Source organism: Cornus florida, unplaced genomic scaffold (assembly GCF_030987335.1).
Source record: "Cornus florida cultivar Cherokee Brave unplaced genomic scaffold, ASM3098733v1 CherokeeBrave_3.0.0_Hap2_Chr08, whole genome shotgun sequence".
Classification (NCBI taxonomy): Eukaryota; Viridiplantae; Streptophyta; class Magnoliopsida; order Cornales; family Cornaceae; genus Cornus; species Cornus florida.
The window spans coordinates 31,767,521-31,789,743 of NW_026775578.1; the positions used below are offsets into that span (position 1 = coordinate 31,767,521).

The window sequence follows — 22,223 nt, forward strand, 5'->3', positions numbered from 1 at the left end:
ATTAGAATGTATGGGAGGAAGTGTTAAAACATTATATGATTTCCACTAAGAAGATAAAAAAATTGTCCAAACAACAAATACGGCCCTCCCAAACGAGTCCCAACTTCAGCACTCTCCCCTAGTAATTGAAGTGTACCACCGAGTGTTCTCTTTTCTAGCATTAACAAGATCCATTGCATAAATAATCAAAATATAATAGAAATGAGAGCAAGTATACAATCAAAAATCAAAGAAATAAACAAATAAAAATAAAATTTTATCAGACCTCTGTTATTGTTTACATGAATATGAATGTCAGCTGAAAAATAGAACAATAATTGATTGAGGCGGAGAAACTGTACACAAGAGAAGCTAATCTAGCTAGAGATATGTATGGCAATGTGCCATTGTATCACTAAAACACCTGAAGAATTTTATATAAGATCTTGGACAGCATCAAAACAGCATCCATTATTGAACATGTAATTTCCAGCCTTCCTGATTAATTTCTCAGCAACGTCTGACACCTGTGATTGTACACAACAACTCTATATTCTATCTGTACAGAGTCTCAAGACCCATCTCAATTATTGGTTCATTTTGCCTCTTTGTCTCTTTACATTCTACTGGGCTAACTCGTCTATTGAATCTCTATTCCGACAAAACTTCACCTCAAAACTTCGCTTTTATTCCTTCCCTTCGGAAAGGTCCTCAATTGGATATCATGACCAGAAGTTGTTGAAGCTCCTACTCAGGTTGAAAATAACTGTCGTAGATAGAAAGCCTATCAAATGCATCGTAGTTTGCCTTTAATCCGATAAATTGGCTTCCAAATTGAGCACAACCGGCATCAGGCCACTTGCAACCTCCATCTCGGTTTCGCAATGGGCATAGAGTTTCACAAACCCGATTAAGTGGATTGTTGGACACAACATCATCTGGCACAACCGTTATAGAGACAGAGAGATCTGTCTCATCGTGCTTCACACTACAATCCGATTCACCTTTTGGAAGGGGATGCGTAAATTTCTGTGGAATTTCTGTTGGGTTGCATTCAAAGTCAACAGTACAATCACCGCTGCCTGAAAAGTGAACCTTGCACCCTAGCGATTGTATTGCTCGCTTTATGGCTGCACTTTCCTTGCTTGCTCTCTTGGTCAAATCCATGGCCAAGCTGCTGATATGTTTCTCATTTTGCAACTCCGCAGTTAAGGACCCCACAGTAGCTGTGATTTCTCTGGCTTTTCTTTCTGCCTCTTCTTTTGCCTGTAAACATTTATAAACATAAATAAAAGAACTCTTATGATATAGCCCTTGTTATAAAGTTAAACTAAAATTAGCCTAGTGTGAGGATTCTGATTGTAATCATAAATCACTTCGCGGAAATTACAGTCCAAGTTAAAAGTCTGGACTAGTCCTCCCTTAACTAACAGGGACCCAACTGGATAATAGCCTTTCTAGAGATTTACTTTAGAATTATGAAAACCAAAGAGAAAAGTCACCCTAATTAATCGATGGCATGTCTCAAGTCATGCTGTACCCCTATCAATTTTATATAACCGCTCAACCATTCTAATGAATGTCATTTCATTATTGAATAGTCTACTCTTAACTAGATGCATGCCAATTTCACTTCCCTCCGCCCCTTTAGAGCCTTAAATTGAAACTTGTAGTATTGTTGTAACAACTTATGGAGAAAAACATAGTACAGTTGTATTAGTAATAATATGGTTATATTCCAGTGGGAAAGAAGGTCTCAAGATTGATGAACATGCATAGCATATGCATGGCACGGAAACACAAAATCAGGACCAGTCAGCAGACATGGCAATTAGATACCTAATGATGAAGGTGATGAAGCAGTTCTACAAGGAGTAAGGTAAAAGCCACTATTGCTTGTTTTGAGATTATATCAAAAAAAAAAAAAAAAAGTAGGTGATAGATTATATCAATAATTCATAATTAGAGAAGTTCCCTTACAATTTATTTATAGGGCTAATTCCACTGTAAGAACACACAAGCAAAATCTATTACCTTCTGCAGTTCAGAGAATTTTTTAACCATATTCCTACACTCAGCTTCAACCTCTCCTGTTTGGGCTTCTGAGGGGCAAGCCCACCGAAGATGGAATTGAGGCCACACAGTTGGGGCTAAAGCTGCTGCTGGAGGCAATATTGGACGGTCATGTTTTGATGGATCATAAAAGAGGTTGTAGTGCACATGAGAATTTCCTTCTGAAGCTCGCAAATCAGCCAAATAAACCCACAAGCATCCACATACATCAGAAACTCCAAATTGCTGTCTTTCCTTCTCACTATAATATAAAACAAGCGTTCAAAAAATTAATTCACATTATTCAGTAAGCATCAATACTAAAAGTTCAAAATTTTTTTTTTTTTGCCCATGCATATTGTACAGTACGTATGTTCCCTCACTGCCAAACAAGATTCTGGTGCAATTGGAATTATTATAGGTCCAATAATCAAATATTGGAGTTCCAATATATGGCATGGTTTAAATTTTATCTCGGTAGTCATTAACACTTAGTACAGTGGCAAAAGCTCAGCTGTCAAGCGTAAGAATGCGAGATTGATTCCTGAGAGCATCCATTTCATGCAGTTAATATGCCTAAGATTAGGCCAGTATCTAGTTTTTCCTTCTTAGCACCGTTGATTAGCGGGATCAAAATTGGGTAGTGACTTTAGCAACACTTCGGACATGATTCAAAATTTAATAACTACGGTAAAATTTAGAAAATATCAAATGAAGAGCAAAATAAACTACTTAAAGTCAGGTGTTAAGAGTTCTGTATTCTTTACAAATTAAATTACGAAGTACTTTACAATATTCTTCCTTGTGAGTGACAAATAACCTTTATTTTCAGCCATTGTAAGTTAAGTCGCATAGCATGGAAACGGGAACAGACATGATATGACAAAGATAGTATACAACATGGATACGACTTAAATATGATAATACATAAATATAAATTCTCGATTGTATATATCCATTATATAAGAAAATTATGGAACTTTAGTTAACTAACTAATTTCTATACCAAGAATTGCATAATGTGGAAGATGCCATTAAATATCACAAAAACCATTATATTAAATATATCCACTGTGAAGTTCCTGTAACTCGCATGAAAAGCACCCATTCGCTCTCATGGCACGAGCGTTTTTCCGTCAAAAGTTACATTACTGTCCTTTACTAAGAAGTGTGCATTGAATGCTTGACTTGTGGTGACCATGCATACAGTATAAATTTTATTTATTTATTTTTATTTAATAAAAGAAATGTTGGACAATTCCAGATGCATTCCAATAGTGTCAGAGATAGTTCCTTTGAAGATGGGTGAAAATACAAGTCATTTTTGGGACACTGTAAAATGTGTGGGCCAAGTGTATCGAATAATAAAATTTAGTTTGAAATTCTTAACACATTCACGTGGTTTTCAGGAAGCAACTATGTGAGTGTCACACATACTGACATGGACATGGACATGGACCTTTATACAAGTATCCTTGCTTCTTAGCCCGTAAGAAATCTTCATTTAAACTACTTCTCATGATAATCTCATCTTCGCTCTTCCCTCTAGATTAGAAAATAGACAGCATAACAATTATTTAATCTGTAATATAAGACCAAGAGTTCAAAGAAATACATATAAATTGATGACTGTGATCACTATAGTTACTATGTGCATTTTTCCAACAACTTGAGGTGCCCCAAAATTTCACGCAGACTGAGTTGCCTTCAACAGATATAGGGGGATTTGAAGCAAATTTAGAAGCACAAAACGGAAGCGCAAGGCCTTAGCAATGATTGTGTTCCCTTCCCCCTAATTTAAATAAAAGAAGAGAAAAAAAATTGTAGGTCACTTATCTCTTCAAATAACTACCAATCCCTTCATAAGTCAGGCTAGGAATCTTGGATAGAGGACCAAAGAGACTTAGCTATATTCTACAAAGCAATGAACAAACAATTAACCCACTATTTAAGAAAACCACTTTCCATTTAATTTTTCTCTAAAGTGCATTACAAGTAATGGTCCCTGTACTGTTACACGATTAAGTAACACCGCCATGATAGAGCAATAATTCCAGACGTATTGGACGTAACAATATAGGCTTCCAAGAAGCCTTCACGAAACAGCCTACTTTTAAATCTAAGACTTATAAGTTCTGCCAAGCTTCAAACCATCTACCAAAATGAATAAATAAAGTTCAGCCTTAGATTTACCAAGTAAACCAGACCAATTTAAGTCAGGAAAATGAGGAAATTTATAAAATGTAACAAGAGAGAAGATGCACTTCACCAAGAATAGTTTGCTAGGTTCTAGAGAATTAGATAACACCGAAGTGTCATAGAAATGGTTCAAGAGACAAAGCCAATGAGGATTGAGTAATGTAATGAGACCAGCAAATTCAATCAAGGCAAGCTATTTGCATTCTCCCCACCATTTTATACCCCTTTAACAAATAGTGCATCACCTGCTATACCTCCTAAATTTAACTTGTTTTATTTGTTCTTAGTTTCCTTTACAGATTATTTATACATCTTAAATTTAAACTTGTTTATTTCTTCTTACTTTCCTTTTCAGATTATACATATACATCTATACACAAACACTCACACATACGTAACTCATTGAAACTTTTGTCATCCATAGGACCATAATCCTCAGACATGCTATGCAACAATAAGTTTCTATGCATTGCCAATGTTCAATGACCTCTTTATCACATATCTATCTGAATTCCAACTAAAAATTAACTTTCAACAATATATATAAATGCAGATTAGAGTGTGCGCGCGCGCACTCTTTCCAACTAAAAGAATCTAATGCATTGCATACTAATATGATTGTCTATACAATGATCGAATATTATAACCTAATGTTAAAAGGAGATGCAGAATTAAATTTTTGAACTCCTGAGATGTGCAAGTAGTTTAATCAAACTTTAATGATACAATTCAGAAGTAGTGGTCAAGCAAAGTCTCTCCTTTAAGATAATTAGCTAACTATAATGAGAGTGCACCAGTTGCAATTTAAACATAGAGTGCAAAATAGAAGATGGACGTTAACTCAAGTGTTTCAAGCAAAGGCTCTAAAAGACATATACCTGTTGCACAAGAAGTTCCCAAAGCGACAAGAGAACACAGAGTCCAAGAAATCTACGAGGAAAGCCTGCATCACAATAAGAGAGTCAGCAAGCTGCTCCTCAACAGCCTAATATATAACAATTAGCTATTTCACAAAAAAAAAATAAGTTTCACATATAGGAAAATATGACATTCGCATACAGAATAAAGATTCATACCGAGGAGAATTCAAAAGCGAAAGGATACATCCGCAACAATTGTGAAACACAATCAACCCACTGCAGAGGGAATTCAAATACTACATCAATTAAATTGCCAGTAAACATAGTGAAACACAATGAAATATTCAAATTATTGTCATTTTCAAATTTGATCAGGTGTTGCACCTAATATTAATTCTTGGCATGATCCCAATGGGAGAAATAGTATGATGAAATCCAATGATGAATTTCAATCGCGAAGGGGGTTTCACAGACACAAGTTGTGCAGAAAATGAGTAAACCATTCTTCTGGCTGGAGCTCTATGATTTCAAGTAGTAACCTTTATGCTCAGGAGTGGACCCAGGAATTTTCACTTGGGGAGTCCATATTCGAAATATTGGTATGAAAATAAAAGTGTAGTTATTATTTATTTATTTTACAATAAAAGCCTAAGCACATAGTCCTAGCATAAAAGAAGATCTAAAAAAGTTATTTATAAACCAAAACTATTTTATTTTATAATCCCTCAAATATATAAAATTGGAAGAGGAGGGATATTAGTTATATTAGAGTTTTCTGGCATTCTGTCAGAATGTGGTATTATTTTTGGGAAGGTAAAAAGGGTACCTGAAGGGGAGGGGTGGGTGTTGTTAGTCCCTACAAGTTTTGTGATGGTCAGTTTGGTATGAGGGACAGAATCCAAAGGACAGGAACATAGGGAAGATGAAAGAGGTATCCGTACGAACCCGGCACTAAGCAACCGCTCAACTTCAGTATTGCATGATTTCACAATCACTCTTTTAAAAAAATATTTCATTTTCCTCTGAAGGGCAAAAAAATGTATAATGCAGTATGTGAAGTAACTTTGCAACAAATTCTCCTTTTTAAATTGGATTATCTCTATTCTTCAAAGTAATAGCTTATTGATTGCCTGAATCTATTCAGCATCTAAAATAGTCATTATCAGTATCAGTACTGTTTCTTTTCTTTTTTCTTCTCCCCCCCCCCCCCCCCCCCTACTTTTCCCTTCCCCTTCCCCTTTTTTTAAAAAAAAAATTAGCATCTCCACTTTCAACTATTGTCTTTCCAGTTTTTTCTGAAAAGGAACTTCATGCATTAAGTGTAAATTAACACTCGACGTTTCTGATTCTTCTTATAAGTTGTTCTGGTCATTGATTCCGTAGTTTTGAGCTGTAAGGTTTTTTATGTTTCACGTATATTATCTATAAAAATCATTGACCAAGCCTCAAGTTTTATATCATTTTTGAAAGTTCCAAATAACAAACTTGTGGGTTTGTACCATGTGGTCAACTCCGTATAGTTTCATCTAAATCATGACATATTATGTTCCATTTTCCATTGTATCGATCCATTTTAATGAATTTTCATTATTTTGTATGGTCATCAGCATCAACATTAATAATTGAATCTAGATTCTAAACAAATCCAACAACACCAACTCTCGAGGCCTTCCTCACGTTGTGTCACTGATGAATGCAGTAGGGTCAACAGAAGAATAGAACTAGCGATGGCCTCGCCTCCACCTCCAAGGGGGACAAAGGCAAGGGAAGAGAAGAAGAGAAAAAAAGAAGAAAAAATTTGTTAATTCTAGATTTGAATAATAACGGATGTCAGCTTGTCCTACACAGCTGTATCTCATAACAAGAGGCCAATGTGAACTAAAGCAACATCTGCAAAGATCTAAATCTTGACTACAATGACATATCAACCAGTTCAGATGGACCTATTGGATATATCTTGACCATAAGACATATCAACCAGCAATGATGGACCTACTGGATGGACGTGTAATCAACAGTTATACACATGCAAGCTCAGACACACAAGGTAAGTTTAAGCAGTGTTTTGAAACTACCACTGCCTTCATCCTTAGATAGTTGTCCACTTAGAACAAGAATGACCTTTTAGGAAATCTCTGTCAACACATTCACATTACTGAGTACAGATAACCAATATGCACCCCAGCTCTGAATATCTTTAAAGGGTGAAAAGTTACTATAAGGGGTCATCATCATCATCCTTGCCCTTGTCCCATACGAATGAGGTCAACCATATGAATTATTTTTTTCTATTCTTTCCTATTTACACCAATTTTCTTCTAATATTTAATTTTTTTAAATCTTTTTTTTTTTTTTTTTGGATAAGCAAGCATCAAGTATTTTATTTTTTAAATGATTTTAAATTACTTCATCCCATGTGAGTTCTGATCATCCTCTTTGTCGTTTACCTTCTATGCATACAGATCTACCTCTTCTAAGTTCTAACGGAAGTATTTTATTAAATGTCTTTTTGAAGAGAACAACAAATTAGGGACATCCAGAAAAGGAAATGTGAAACTATAATTCAGGTATTACATGAAATCCAGCTGCACTGATGGTAGCAACACACTACTCTGACACACGCATGACGCACCTGTAAAAATATGGGAGAATAGTTGTTTAAATTTTGAGCATGTGAAGTATTTGGAGCTTGAGATGAGCTTGATCCCGATGCTTGTCGCTGAGGAGACGGTGGGAAACTCCCAACGGAAGATGACCTAGATAATTCAAAAGGCATGTTACCACTTCCAGATATAGTTGGCATTGCCACGCGATCTGAAAACGGATGACCAAATGCAAGCCAATCTTTTTCCACAAGTGCCTGTATTTATAGAAGGAAAAATAAATAAAGTACTTGAGCAGATTCAACTAAGTGAAATCATGCAAATCCTACAAGGTAAGAACACTTGGGGTGTCTGTCCTTGACAAGATATGATATATGAAGTGCCCAACATGGCAACCTCAGATGAAAATGAATTGCAAAGTGGGTTATCAGCTAACAAAACATGCCTGAACACAATTTTGAGTTTGCAATGGCCAGAAAAGAAAAGGAAAAAGAAATGAGAGTGCGCTCAGCAACTGGAGTATATATGAGTGTCCATAATACACTAAACCATAATCCAGAGCTTCTTGCCCCAACAAAATCACTCTTTAATGCTCCTATCTAAAGCTTAAGGAAAGGTAAAGAATAAACTTAAGACAGGCATTAAAAATATATATATCTAATAATATCTGATTAATACCTGAAACCCCTTAAATGTCCGGTAATATGGATCAAGCAACAAGCTAGCAAGTGAGACCAACTGAGTAGTTCTATCCCAACCATCACTGCACAATAGAAATTCATATCACTGGGTAAACTGAAAAAGCCATAGGCAATTCAGTGTAGTAATAATCGTACCGCAAAGTGGAAACCTTTATTGCTAAGTAATTTTAAAAGGCTGTAGGCGTTCAGCCTAGTAGTAGAAGTTTTTAGGTAGTAGTGGTGAAACAACAAGGAGAATAACAATAAAAATAACAACAACATAAATAACAATATCAAGGGTAATAACCATAATGAACAAATAAATGAAATGAAATAAAATAAAACAAGTATAGACTGCTTCATACTGATGAGCGGACACAATTATGATAGAAGATAGTACAATCTCTTTACCAAGTGAAGATATTATGCGAACTAAGCTGCTGCAAACCTCTGAATGAAGCAGCAGATAAAATACAGACGAGAAACAATGAGTAGAAATATAATAGAACTGCATAAAAAAGAGCAACACCAACTAATTAACAAACCACTTTACATGGACATGGATATGTGTGCCGGGTGAGACTATGTGTCTAAGCATCAGATTTATAAAATCTCCAACCCAAGGAGATCGGAACATGGCAAATATTCAAATTGCTCGTAATTTTTTTACATTTTAAGGAGAAATAATATTTTCACCCATTTTGAAGAAAAGGAAAATAGCAAAAGAGTTCTAATGTATAATTATATAATCAATTTGAATTATTGGACATGCTTGTTAGGTGCATGTCCAACCATACATGTCGGACATATATCCCATACCCTTCATGCATTTCTGAAGAGTCCATTTTACATAGATAATAAATATATAACCACAGATATATAGATTTGTCAGGGAATCAAACAAGAAATTTTGGTAATGAAGAATGTATGAACTATTATTTTTGTTGCTGAATCAATCACCTCAGATTAGCAATTTGTCTTCATTTTGTACACCTCATTCTCCCTGGTTGTTAAATTAATTTTTCAAATTAGATCAACTACATTAGCATGCATACATATGTTAATGATAAAAAAAGCTAGAGATACATATATACACACATATATATTACCATACATCTATCAATATTTATTATCATAGGCATGCAAAATTTTTGGTGCGAGTCTTGCTCAAAGTAAACTTAGAATTTTGCTGATTTAGTACTCTTAGTTCTGTTGTGCACTTAAGTGACCCAGAACAAGAACCTTTTTCATTACATTTTATTTATATTTATTAAATAAATGAGACATAATGACTTGAAACTAAGGTATCACAGCATTGGAGGATGAATTGTTTCAGCTTTCAACTCATGCCTTCACCATCTGAAACATACTTTTAGATAAAAAATTAAAAATCCTATAGATGAAATTCACCTCTGTACAACATAAGCACATTGCATAACTGACGCATTATTCAAAATTGAAATTTAACAAAATAAACAAAAACATGTATAGTAAAAAGAAAGAAAAAATAATTACGGACCGAACATTTAAACATGACATTCAATCATAACATTAAATTCAGAAATCAACAATGGAAAAGTTAGTTAGTTTAGAAATTGTCCTGTATATATAACTTTGACCATTATTATAGAGGCAGCAAAAGAGAAACTTAATCCGACTATCACTATAATTAACAAGACAAAAGTATAAAAGATGCTGACCTGCAATGAACAAGCACTGATGCTGATTCAAGAGCAACGCGTGCAGCAATCCAAGCAGAACCAGCCAAGACAGTTTGAACGTGTATTAACCAACCACTATCTCCAAGGGTTGACACTGAAGCAGACATACTGCTGAGATTGCCTCCACCCCAAGTCCATCCACCATGTCTCTGTAACACGAAGCTCATTAATGATGACACGAGTCACACAACCATGATAATTATGCAAAAGTTCTGAAAGAAAGAAAGCTTCAGAGTGTTGTTCATCTCTATTGTGAGTATAGTCTCAATCAACATGAGAAATAACTTGAATTGATAATTAATTCAACAACGACAAAATTGTAGCAATTATCGAGGAATTAAATCCATGAGCCATACAATGAAACTATGGGAAAGAGTGATAGAACAAAAATACAAGGATATAATCCACAAAGTCTTGATTCCCAATTTTGATTTATGCCAGAAAGATTCACAATGGAAGTCATTTAATTAATTAGGCAATTAGTTGAAGACCATAGGAGTAAACTAAAAGATTTACAATGATTTTTATAGACTTATAAAAAGCATATGATAGGGTACCGAGAGAGATAAAGATTATGATTTTTATAGACTTATAAAGATTATCCAAGATGCTTACAGGAATAGAGAGACTAGAACCCGCTCTACATATCACTAGATTAGTGATTTTTCTATACATGTAGAATTGCACTAACGATCGATCAAAATTAAATACGTATCTATTACAATAATTTTAGATGAAATAACAAGAGACTTACAAGGAGACATTCCATAGTGCATGATGTTTGCAAATGACTTTGTATTACTGGATACTTCTAAGGATAACTCAGTAATAAAATTAGAAATCTAGAGAATGCATTAGAGTCCAAAGGCTTAAAAATTAGCAATAATGAAAAAGGATAGAAAGAGAGATGATGTGAGGGAGACTAACTAGTAGTGTTTTATGTGATAAAAGAATATCAAATAAGTTAACAGGAAAATTCTGCAAGACAGTTTATTAGGCTAGATATCTTATACGGAGCAGAGTGGTAGGCTTTAAAAAAGAAACAAGAACAAAACTATAGCTGACATGAGAATGTTAAGATGGATGGTAGGAGTGACTAGAAACAATAGGATCACTAACATAATTATGAGGGAGATATTAAGAGTGACACCTATTAGAGCGATATGATAAGAGAAACTAGATTCAGGTAGTATGGACATTTACAATGAAGTCTTGTAGATGCACCATTAAGAAAAGGAAGATTAGTTTTCATAGAAAGGTGACAAAGAGGCCGACCAAAACTAACATGGGATGAAGATATTAGAAATCAATTAAAAAAGTTAAATATAATAGGAGAAATAGCTTGTAATAGAAAAGAGTGGAAAAAGAGTATTCATGTGTGGTTACCCCCAATCATATGGAATTGAGGCAAGAATGATGATGATGGTGATGATGATGGTTAATTCAACAAGAAAAAGATTAGATAAAAAGCTCAAAATAATACACATCCACTTATCAAAAAGAAAAGTAAAAACAAGCCATTGCTGTTTTAGCAGGAGAAATATGATCATTTATTGTTAACCTATCAAGATCACTTGCGTCCCTGGTTCTCAATAAATAGCAATAATAGAATCAGTTCCCTTCCATACTTTCTTCACAAGTATGATTTTTTTTGTTTTTTGTTTTTGTTCTGAGAAAGCTTAACGAGGCAAAGAACCAAACCCTGAAGATACACAACACTGAAGACAACCAATGAAATATCAATTCACGTACATTTAGGAATATATATATATATATATATATATATATATATATATATATATATATCAATTCACGTAGAATTACAATACAGCCTACCTCATGCAATAAATTTAAATAAAACTCTCTCCTCTTAAGAATATTAATTGAATGTAGAATGTATCTCATTACTGATAAAACACTTTCCAGAACTTTATGATAATTGCAAAACATACCAAGAATGATGACATTCCATCTGAAGAAGTGGCACCATGAGTATCTAAGCAGTCTCTAAGCCTACCAAGACTCTCTCTCATTGCATGTATGTTGTCTACCCCAAAGAAAACTATCTGATAACAAATTTCAAGGAAGGAACATGATTAGATGGTATTAGCATATTAAGAGATACCAATTCTTTTGGCAGTGTAACCCAAGACAGACCTCAGAGTGAAAATAATTGGAAGAGGACTCTGAACCACCTCCCATTGCTCCATTTGCTAAAGCATTTTTTCGAGGTCTTGCATCAGCAATATATAGCTTCCTACAACAACAAACCATGTTATAAAGCCCACAGTACCGTAAGAAATAATTTTCTAAAGAACTCCACTTTATTCCACAGAACACAGAGTTCTGAAAGAAATCAAACCGTACAAGTAAGGTTTATAAATATGTTGATAGTTATTTTAATAAATAAAAAATAAGAAAAGAATCCTTGAGAACAAAACCACCAAAATCTTTTTGCAAATTGCACTTATCTAGATTAGGCGAGAATAAATACATAATCAGTTTAAGTTATTTTACAATGAGAGGGGTAAAGTTCAAAGCAGAAAATTGGCAACCAACAAAGGTCATTACCCAGTGTGATTAATTGAAAAAATATATACATATATATGTCTATATATATCATTAGAGAGGAGAGATAACCAACTTAGATAAAAATTGAGAACTGAAAAGGTCAAAGTAAAAATAAAAATTGTATATAACAAATAAACCACAAAAGAGAGGGGACGGAGGGGAACCATGAATGAATGTAACGAATCAAGAAAAGGATAACATGAAAAAGTAAAACACATGTTTACCTTCGCGGCTTCCTTGCATCAAAAAGTTGAGTGCAAAGTGCAGCTACAAGCTTCTCATCAGCATTGCTACATGCAAAGGTACAAAATTGTATTAAAACGACTCATCCAGACATAAAAGGAAATTTACACCTAATTCCAGACCTTTGTAATCACAATTTCATAATAGTCATGATTTAACCTGTACAGTTTGAGCAATCATGTAGGTTAGGGTGCAACTTGGGTGGGCCAAGCCAGACCCACCAAGCCCAACCCAAAATTTTCACGGGCTTGGGCAACCATTTCTACAATTAGGGTTGGGCATGGGCTGAAAAATCTCAACCCAAATTTAAATAGGGTGGGGCTCGGGTTGAGGTGTGAGCAATCCGGATCCAACCCGAACCTGTATTTTAGCCTGACTTTTATATTTTATTATTTTAAATATAGTATATATACTTATAATTGTGATCAACTTTTTTTTTTTCCCAGTTTCCTCGTCTTTTACTTCTTAAATTATTGTATATTAATACCTTGAAAACTGAATTTCTTGAGAATTTGTTTACAATTTTTTGGATTTTTAATGCGAGGAGAAATAAAACATGAGATGGAATGAATTCAACCCAATTTTCTAACCCAGACTCAACCCGAGTTCAATAATTTTAACGTGGGTTGGAAACTAGGATTGAGCTAGAGTTGGGAAGCTTCGGTTGAATGTAGGGTTGGGCTGGGCAGGGTTGAGGGTTTTATAGTTTTTACCTTCAGTTGGGTCGAGCCTGGTTTGACCACTCAACCAGCCCAACTCACCCTAGTTACACCCCTAGAGCAGCTTAAACCTAATATACAGAACATTACCTCCTCATATTCATCATGAGACCAACTAATGGTTGGGATGACCTTGCAAGAACAGCTCCAGTTTCTATAACTCATCAGAGAAACAAGACATCAGCATGGAGGTCAAGATAAAAAAATTAAAAAGATCATTAAAAATGGGATGTAATATCTACTTGGATGACACCATGAAATCACAGGCAAGCGACACCGTGCACGAAAGGTGGAAGCCTGAAGCACTTCTTCATCACTGACATCAGCAGCCCAGCATTGTAATTAGGAGCACAGAACTAGTGTAATGAGTAAATATTCCTGTAAAATCTCAACTACCATTTGCAAGCTAAAAAAAAAATAAAGAAGTAAAAATGGATATCAAATGCCTCACCTAATACATTGAGGAACAAGCAAAGCAAATGGATAAGTTGGGCACATTGTATAGTTGGAATTTATGGCACTGATTCTCCAACACTCATTAGACAATGTGAATGAGACGTCTTCAATAGTACTAACTGAAGCATAATGCGAACCCATCCCAAGAAGCCGGAAGTACTCATCTAGTAATCGCACCTTAGGGTTGGTGTTATTGAATCTGGAAGTGCCAGAAGTAAAAGCATAGAGATCCCATAGGCTTGCCGGCTTTGTCCACCTCACTAATGCATCAAATACAGCACGCCTCTGTAAATTCATAGTCAGCTGCGTCAATACTATATAATCTCTAACATGAACACTTCAATGTTTTCAACTTACGAAGGACAACAATCAAAAATTAATTGTGATTAATTTGATAGTAAAATAAAAACTGCAATGTGTTTACATTGAGGTTGAAAAGCAGGATAATGTCGGCAATGCATCAAGTTGGTAAAAACCAGAGTGATTAATACTATCAGATTTTCTGAACCAAATGACACAAATACAAGAAAGAAAGGCAAGTGATTAGAAAGAAAGGCAAGTGATTAGAAAGAAATTGAAATTTTTATAATTACTACACTAAATTCATATTTTGTGAGATTACCTTCATTTAATATGATGTCTAATTGAAATAAAAAAATCTTTCTTACAATTAAATACAAGATACTTTGTTGTGATGATATAAATTTTACTACAAAAAAAAAATGGACATCAAATAGGGATATGATCACATGACAACACACAAATAACCACATAAAAATAAATAGATAAAAATTTAAAAATCAACATAATGAAGCATTCGGCCTGAGATCATGCACTGAAATCACAATCTCCAACTCATGGGTGCTTTTAGACAGCAGAAAAGGCAACATCAAGGCAACAAACTTCTCATAATCTTCAACAATAACACAATTATGAAAAGGAAAACTTCAAAATAAATAAAACAAGCAACTAAAAATAAAAGACAAGGAAAAAACACTCATTATTTGGAATCAAATGACAAAGGTAAAGAATACCAACAAAACCATATTACATATGACACATGAATTATTAATACAAGATAATTCGTTAGTGATGTACTCGCAGCCATTGGACTGTGGTCACAAGCAGTTGTGTACAGGATATACCAGCATGTTATTAGTAAGTAGAATAGGTATTTTAACATCCAGAATTGACCTTTACTCTACTAGAGAGACACCATATGCCAGTATACCAGTAATGGCAAACCTGAATCCACAATGTTCTATAACTTGTTTTTTATAAGTTTTGCCTCTAATATTTTATTTTCTTTTGGATAAGTTGCTTTAATATTTTATTATTATCTAACATCAGGATCAGAGCACCACCAAACACTTTCCTACTACGAAAGTGATAAAACACTTGACGATAAAAAATAATGTACTTAAGCTCATCCCCAGTTAGAAGGGGAAAAAATGAGTAAAAAAGATATATTTGGATTTGTGCCAAGAAAAGCTACACGAGGTGATGTCTCACCATCTAAACATAATTCTAAGATAGGAAGGATAGTTTCTGCTTGAGAGTTTTAGGACTTATTATTTAGACTCTGGAGGAGGAGAATGTTAGCATGGACAGAATTATAGTTGTAAACTAATAAAAGTTTGTTTTCTTCCTTTTTACTTAGGCGCAAAGCTTTCCAAATTTGGGCATGCTTCATACTTCACCAATCAAAAATATATGTTAAGAATGTAAGTTAACATATAACACCATACCGGAATGTGTTCCATTAAAAATTAGAAGTAGATAAATTTATCACATTTGACCTGCTTTGTTTGAGGGCGAAAACCAAAGACAATAATTCTCATATCTTTTCCTGCAAAATACAATAGAAAAGTTGCCCATTAATTTCACTTGCAAACAACAGAAAGAACTAATTGAATTGTAAAACATAGCATATGCCAAAGCTTGTACACATGATCCACCAAACTAACTAGGTAAAAGAATTAATGAATAACATAAACTAACAGCCATTCTCAGTAATTATTTTTGATAAAAAAATAGGATTGCATGCACCGTAGACAGGTTTAGCATCAAGGATTCAAGTCTTAACAAAAGGCACAATCAATTTTTCATGGAATTTTATTGCTGACATAGTTATGATAAAATAAAATATAAAATAAAAAATAACTCAATAAAATCGAGAATCATCTGAGGAAAACTGTACTTGTATGGAGTGGAAAAACATTTCATTTGATTCTGCAGAAGTACATCCCAAATTCTCAATACAAGATTACAGAATAACCAACACAGTTGCACCATATTCTAGAGGCTAAATGGTATCATGTGATTATTTTAAAAAACATATCAATATATACACCTGTGACCTAACACAAGGATGAATAATGCGAACTTGTGTTAAAGACATTCACATAAGAAACTTAAACATAAAATGGTACAGTGTGTTTTAGATTAAAGGTGGGAAGTTTAAAAAATTCCATTTGTTTATGGGAATCAGAACAACAAAAAGGATGATATTGAATTGAGAGTCCACCGTGAAACCAATACTTCTAAACCCTTATATTGGGTATGAGCAAGGAATATAAATACAGTATTAGCTAAACAGCACCAAATTCATCTCCAAACTGGCTCCACCAAACCACAATATAGCCACTCCCTCCACCGCAGCATCACTGCATTCTCCTTCACCGCCATACAGCCGCCAACACCATCACCACAAGATTGTTGCTGCCACCACCATCACCACAAGATTGTTGCTGCCAACACCGTCCGGTAGCCATGAAAACTGTGCTAATACCACCTATGTCTACACAACCAATTTCTTTTTCAGCATCATTTTCTCTGGACCTTAAATTCCACCTCCACCATACCAATATTATTAACACCCAACCCACCAGATGAAAATTACAGCAACTCTTATCCTTTTCCTTTTTAATGTTTCAGGTGCTCAGGAAACATGAAAACAGAAGGCCCAACAAACCCATTCAAGACAAACAGTTACATTTATAAAATCAAAATATTGATCATCTCCATAAAAAGGTGATCAATAAGGATGTATTGTGACTTTATGCTGACTTCTCTTTCTATTCTCTCTACCCTCTCTGACGCCGGAGTCTTTCACTCTGGCGTCTGTTGATTTTCTCTTTTTCTGTTGTCGGATCTCTGGTTCTTTGGTAGGGATTCGTGATATGCTACAGTCGTATCTCAAAGTGGCGACTCTACCACGCCTCAATCTCCATGGAGAGATCAAAAGCTGTACAATCGGCAAAGACATGGTTTTTAGGGTTGATCGCCAAAGCATAATAGAACAAGAATCTATTCTGAAATCTTGTTTGGTTGGCTGTTTTGATCGAGATGTGGGGTGTATTGAGGGGATTGAGGCATGGGCGACGAAGGCTTGGAAGGTATCGTGTGGGGTAAAGGTTTCATCCCTACCTGACGGCCTCTTTTTGTTCGGGCTACCATCAGAGGTTGAAGCACGAAGGGTTCTGGATATAGAGAGAAAGAGATGGGGAGACGCTATTTTATCCATCGATATTTGGTATTTCGCGGTGGGTTGTTCAGCAATGAAAGACTGAGAAAGGATAAGAAGGGTGATGATGTTTGGCTTGCCCCTTCATCTCTGGTGCCACAAGCTGTTTGAAGCCATAGGAGATTTATGTGGTGGATTCAAAGGTGTGGAGGCGGATGATCTAGTGAGTGGTGAGAGAGTTCTTCTCTATGTTTCTGTCGGAGAGGCGGTGCTGGAGTTTGTCTTCGTTGAAGACCAGCGAGTGGCCTTTAAGGTCAACTTGATAGAGGAAATCTCACCTTATATCCTTCCGAAGTCTTATTATGGTGTCGATGAGGGTTCCCACCTCATGTCTGTTGAAACGAACAATAGTGGCCGTCGCCGACAACTGCAGATCCATCTTGGCCCCCAAGGACAAAGACGAGTGTTTGTCAAAACGCCGGCAGCGAGTGGGGAAAGCAGACCCACGAGTCGTACCCTTTAAATCTTCGTTATGATCGCCTTAATGGATACCAACCACGTGGACGGGTACGTGGCATCACAGGCGCCTCTCAAGCAATGGTCTCTGATGGGCCCAAGTCTGGGCCTGATTTGTGTTATGGGCTTGCCAAGCCTATGAATAACGGGCTGTTAGTAAGTCATGGGCCACAGGCCACAAAGGATTTTGAGAGGACTGTAACGTGGCCGGCAACCACTTATCCATCTCCTTTCTGAATGACAAGCCCAGCCCACAGACTCTGCTCAAGCCCAGCCACAATGATTTCTTAGATAAGTCCAGTAATGGGCCACAAGAGCTTACAGATTTAAAAAGAAAGGTTACTTGGGGGCCAATAACCTGATCTCTGTTTCTTTTCTAAACACCAAGCCCAACCCATCTATTTTTACAGAACCCAGCAATACTGAACATCCACAGCATCATCTTCTTCACAGCACTTCTGCAAATAAATCATGGACTTCGCTGGAGAAGAGGAGATGGATGAAATTCAGCGAAGACGAGGCTGGTGTAAGCATAGATGAGAAGATTTTTTGTCATACTTAGTGTTGCGCTGATATATCAAAAATGTCTTTTCCCGTCACTGCATTGCCGAAGGGAAGACTCTCTAGATTTTCATCTCGGGACTCCCATAGGCATCGCCATGGTAATAGATAGTCTAGAAAAGATAAACAGAAGTGGACTCGCACTCCTTCTACTAACAACCCGGGAATGTCCTCTGCTTTTCACCCTCGGAGCTCTCTTGCTGCTCCTTTTTCTTCTTCTACTCCTCCTTGTGGGGTGTTGAAGAGTGATGTTGAGACGGCAACGGAGAAGAGCAGTGTGTTATCAGTTTTGCCTTCGGCACCTGAAGTTGAGCATGGTTTGATTACGGAAGGGAAGGCTGCCTACGGGTCTGTTATTTCTAGGCATGTTGACCCAGCTGATTGAGCAGTTAAGGACTCGCCTGAGGGGGTTACGGTCTGTGTGGGGAGAGATCTTCATTTTCAGCTGTCTAATGATTCGGTTGTGGCTGTGCTCAAAGAGCTCCGCCTGTGTGTAGCACATGCAGGGGTAGAGGAGAATGAGTCTGTTAGATTCTTGAGTAATGGAATGGGTGACTATGCTACAGATTCGAATACGATGATTGAGCCGCCTGTAAATGGAAGAGATAGTGAAGAGGAGGTGACTGATGACCTGGTTTCCATCCAACAGGTTTGCTCAAATGAGCTTGTCCCTTGGCTGGAGACTGACTATTCAGACTTGATAGTGGAGGAACCATTGGTTGTTATGCGACCTAGTTGTTCTGGAACAGCTGCTGATATGGGAAAGGATTGGGTAGTCGCAAATACAAGAGTTACTAGTGAGCTGTTTGGTGTCTCATCAGAGGGTAACAGCGACCAAGACATTATCCACTCTTCAAGCAATAATGGAAGGAAGAGAGGTTGCAGTGACTAAAGAGATTGTGAACACGAGGCCTTTATCGTCCTGGAAAGGGGCACAGGAAGTCAAGAATCTTATCTTTTATGTCAATTATGAAGGGAAGAGAGGGGAAGGACTAGAAGCAGGAGTATAAGGAAGGGAGGAGGGGAGATAATCTTATCTGGTTCTTAATGAAGCTACGAATCATTACTTGGAATGTTCGTGGTCTTAACGATCCGAACAAAAGGAGGGTGGTAAAGGTAACTTTAAGGAAGTGGGGAGCCCAGGTTGTTTGTTTGCAAGAAACCAAGTTGGCATCCATTTCTGATGGGGTGGTTAGGAGTTTGTGGGGAGGAAGGTCTGTGGGATGGGAGTACTTTGGGCGGAATTTTAGTTATATGGGATTGTAGATAGCTGTCTAGGATGGACGTGTGGATGGGGAGATTTTCTGTGTCATGTGTGATTAAGATAGAAGAGGAAGGAGTAATCACATAGGACGAATTCGGGTGGATGGTGTGGAGTTGAGGAAGGAGGAAGTGGTGTGTAATGGGATCGTTTCTTTTTATCATAAGCTTTATACCGAGTCGTTAGCTTGGAGACCTTAACTTGATGGTCTCCATTTTGAGGCTATTTCTGAGTTGGATAGAGATGGGCTTGAGATAGACGAAATTCTAAAGGCTTTATCAAGTTGTAATGGGGACAAAGCTCCAGGGCCTGATGGGTTTACTATGCGCTTTCTGATGGAAAGTTGGGCGGTAGTGAAAAATGAGGTGATGGATACATTTTAGGAGTTTCATTCTACTGGCGTCTTTAAGAAGTCACTAAAGGCCTCATTCATTGCCCTTATCCCTAAGAAGGGAGGCACTTCTGACATTAAAGATTTTATACCAATTAGCCTAGTGGGTTGTATTTACAAGCTCATGGCTAAGGTTCTTGCTTTTAGGATAAGGGATGTAATGAATGGGATTATCTCAGATTCCCAGAATGCTTTTGTCGGAGGACGGCTAATACTAGATTCAGTTCTTATTGCAGGCGAATGTGTAGATTCCAGATTGCGAAGTGGTGTTCCCGGAGTCTTATGCAAACTTGACATTGAAAAAGCGTATGTCTTTTGTCTGTCAAGTTCTCTATTCTTATGAACAGGTCTCCTGCTGGTTTTTTGGGGTGTACCTAGGGTTTAAGAGAAGGAGATCCTTTGTTGTCTTTCCTTTTTCTAATTGTTATGGAGGGCTTAAGCAGACTTATGAGAAGGTCAGAGGATCTCGGTCTTATAAAGGGATTTAGGGTGGGTAGAGATCTAGTCTATCAGGTGGAGATCTCTTATTTACTTTTTGCGAACGACACCCTGGTTTTCTGTGATGCTGATGTGTCTCAACTTAGATATTTGAGGTGCATCCTGGCCTATTTTCAGGCGGTTTCTGGGCTGAAGGTCAACGTGGCTAAGAACGTGCTTGTCCCGGTAGGGGATGTTCAGGATATTTCCTCTTTAGCTGCAGTCCTTGGTTGTAAGGTGAGTTCTTTTCCCATTCCTTATTTGGGTTTGCCTTTAGGAGTTTCCTCTAGAGGAGTGGGGAGTTGGGACCCTGTTATTGACAGGTATATAAAGAGATTGGCAGGATGGAAGAAGCAATATTTGTTTAATGGGGGCAAAGTTACTCTTATAAAGAGTACTTTATCGAGCCTTCCCACATATTTTTTTTATCTATGTTCCAAATTCCATGTTCTGTTGCTGATAGGATTGAAAAAATACAAAGGGATTTCCTTTGGGGTGGAAGGGACGAAGTGTTTAAGTATCACCTTGTCAGATGGGAGCAAGTTTGCAAGTCCATGAAGTTGGGTGGTCTTTTTTTTTGATAAGTAAAATATATTAGAAAGACGTTCAAAAGGGGGAACGCGTCCTTAATATACAAAAACGAAAGAGCAAAAGCCAAACCTATGGACCAACAGAGTCCAATAGAACAAAAAAGTCATCGATCGAGGAGCAAGCGCTGCCTCTGACATAACAGAAAAGAGAGCATAGGATAAAAGACTTGAGGTTTGCAAAAGACGATTCCTTCCCTTCAAAGTTTCTGTTATTTGTCTCTCTCCAAAAACACCACCAAACACAATGTGGGGCGACCCTCCAAAAATCACAAGCATGACCAGAAACAGGGCATCTTCTCCAAGTATTAATTAATTGGAAAGAGTGCTTAGGCATTACCCACTGAACGCCAAAAATACTGAATATGAGATTCCAGCAATCAGAAGCAACAGGACAATGCATAAGAAGATGGTCCACGGACTCACCATCATTTTTACAAAGACAGCACCAATTAACAATGGTATTACCTCTCTTACGCAGATTATCCAAAGTTAGAATTTTTCCCCAAGTAGCCGTCCAAACAAAGAAGGCAACTCAAAGAGGAGCTTTAGAGCGCCAAATACACTTCCAAGGGAAATCATATCCAATAAAATTTGACAAACACAAGAACATGAATCGAACTTCGAATCTACCATGAAAAGAGGGAGTCCACAAAATATCATCACAACCTCTGCCAACATCTTTCTGTCTATACAACAGGTCCAAAAAGGCGCAAACTTCAGCTATCTCCCAATCCTGAAAGGAACACCTAAAACGCACATCCCACGTAACTCCACTGTTATCAAGATGATAACAATCAATTACACAAGCATGCTTATTCTCGGCAATGCTAAAGAGACGAGGAAAAGAAAGAGACAACAACTGATCACCACACCATAAG

The 22,223-nt window shown here is 36.7% G+C and overlaps 1 protein-coding gene across 1 annotated transcript in view; it reads right to left on the bottom strand.

Annotated features, from left to right (window-relative positions):
• Positions 1 to 235: 235 nt before the first annotated feature.
• Positions 236 to 22,223, bottom strand: part of LOC132271138 (phosphatidylinositol-3-phosphatase myotubularin-1) — a 36,525-nt gene continuing 14,537 nt past the window's right edge. The window contains exons 6-19 of the mRNA XM_059772424.1: positions 15,883 to 15,932; positions 14,079 to 14,368; positions 13,870 to 13,943; positions 13,718 to 13,781; positions 12,890 to 12,955; positions 12,252 to 12,351; positions 12,047 to 12,160; positions 10,074 to 10,243; positions 8,372 to 8,456; positions 7,723 to 7,950; positions 5,307 to 5,366; positions 5,109 to 5,173; positions 2,014 to 2,293; positions 236 to 1,245 (exon numbers count right to left, since the gene is read on the bottom strand). Of these exons, the coding sequence (XP_059628407.1) occupies positions 727 to 1,245; positions 2,014 to 2,293; positions 5,109 to 5,173; positions 5,307 to 5,366; positions 7,723 to 7,950; positions 8,372 to 8,456; positions 10,074 to 10,243; positions 12,047 to 12,160; positions 12,252 to 12,351; positions 12,890 to 12,955; positions 13,718 to 13,781; positions 13,870 to 13,943; positions 14,079 to 14,368; positions 15,883 to 15,932 (2,165 nt within the window). The 3' untranslated portion in view covers positions 236 to 726. The remainder of the gene's footprint in view (positions 1,246 to 2,013; positions 2,294 to 5,108; positions 5,174 to 5,306; positions 5,367 to 7,722; positions 7,951 to 8,371; positions 8,457 to 10,073; positions 10,244 to 12,046; positions 12,161 to 12,251; positions 12,352 to 12,889; positions 12,956 to 13,717; positions 13,782 to 13,869; positions 13,944 to 14,078; positions 14,369 to 15,882; positions 15,933 to 22,223) is intronic.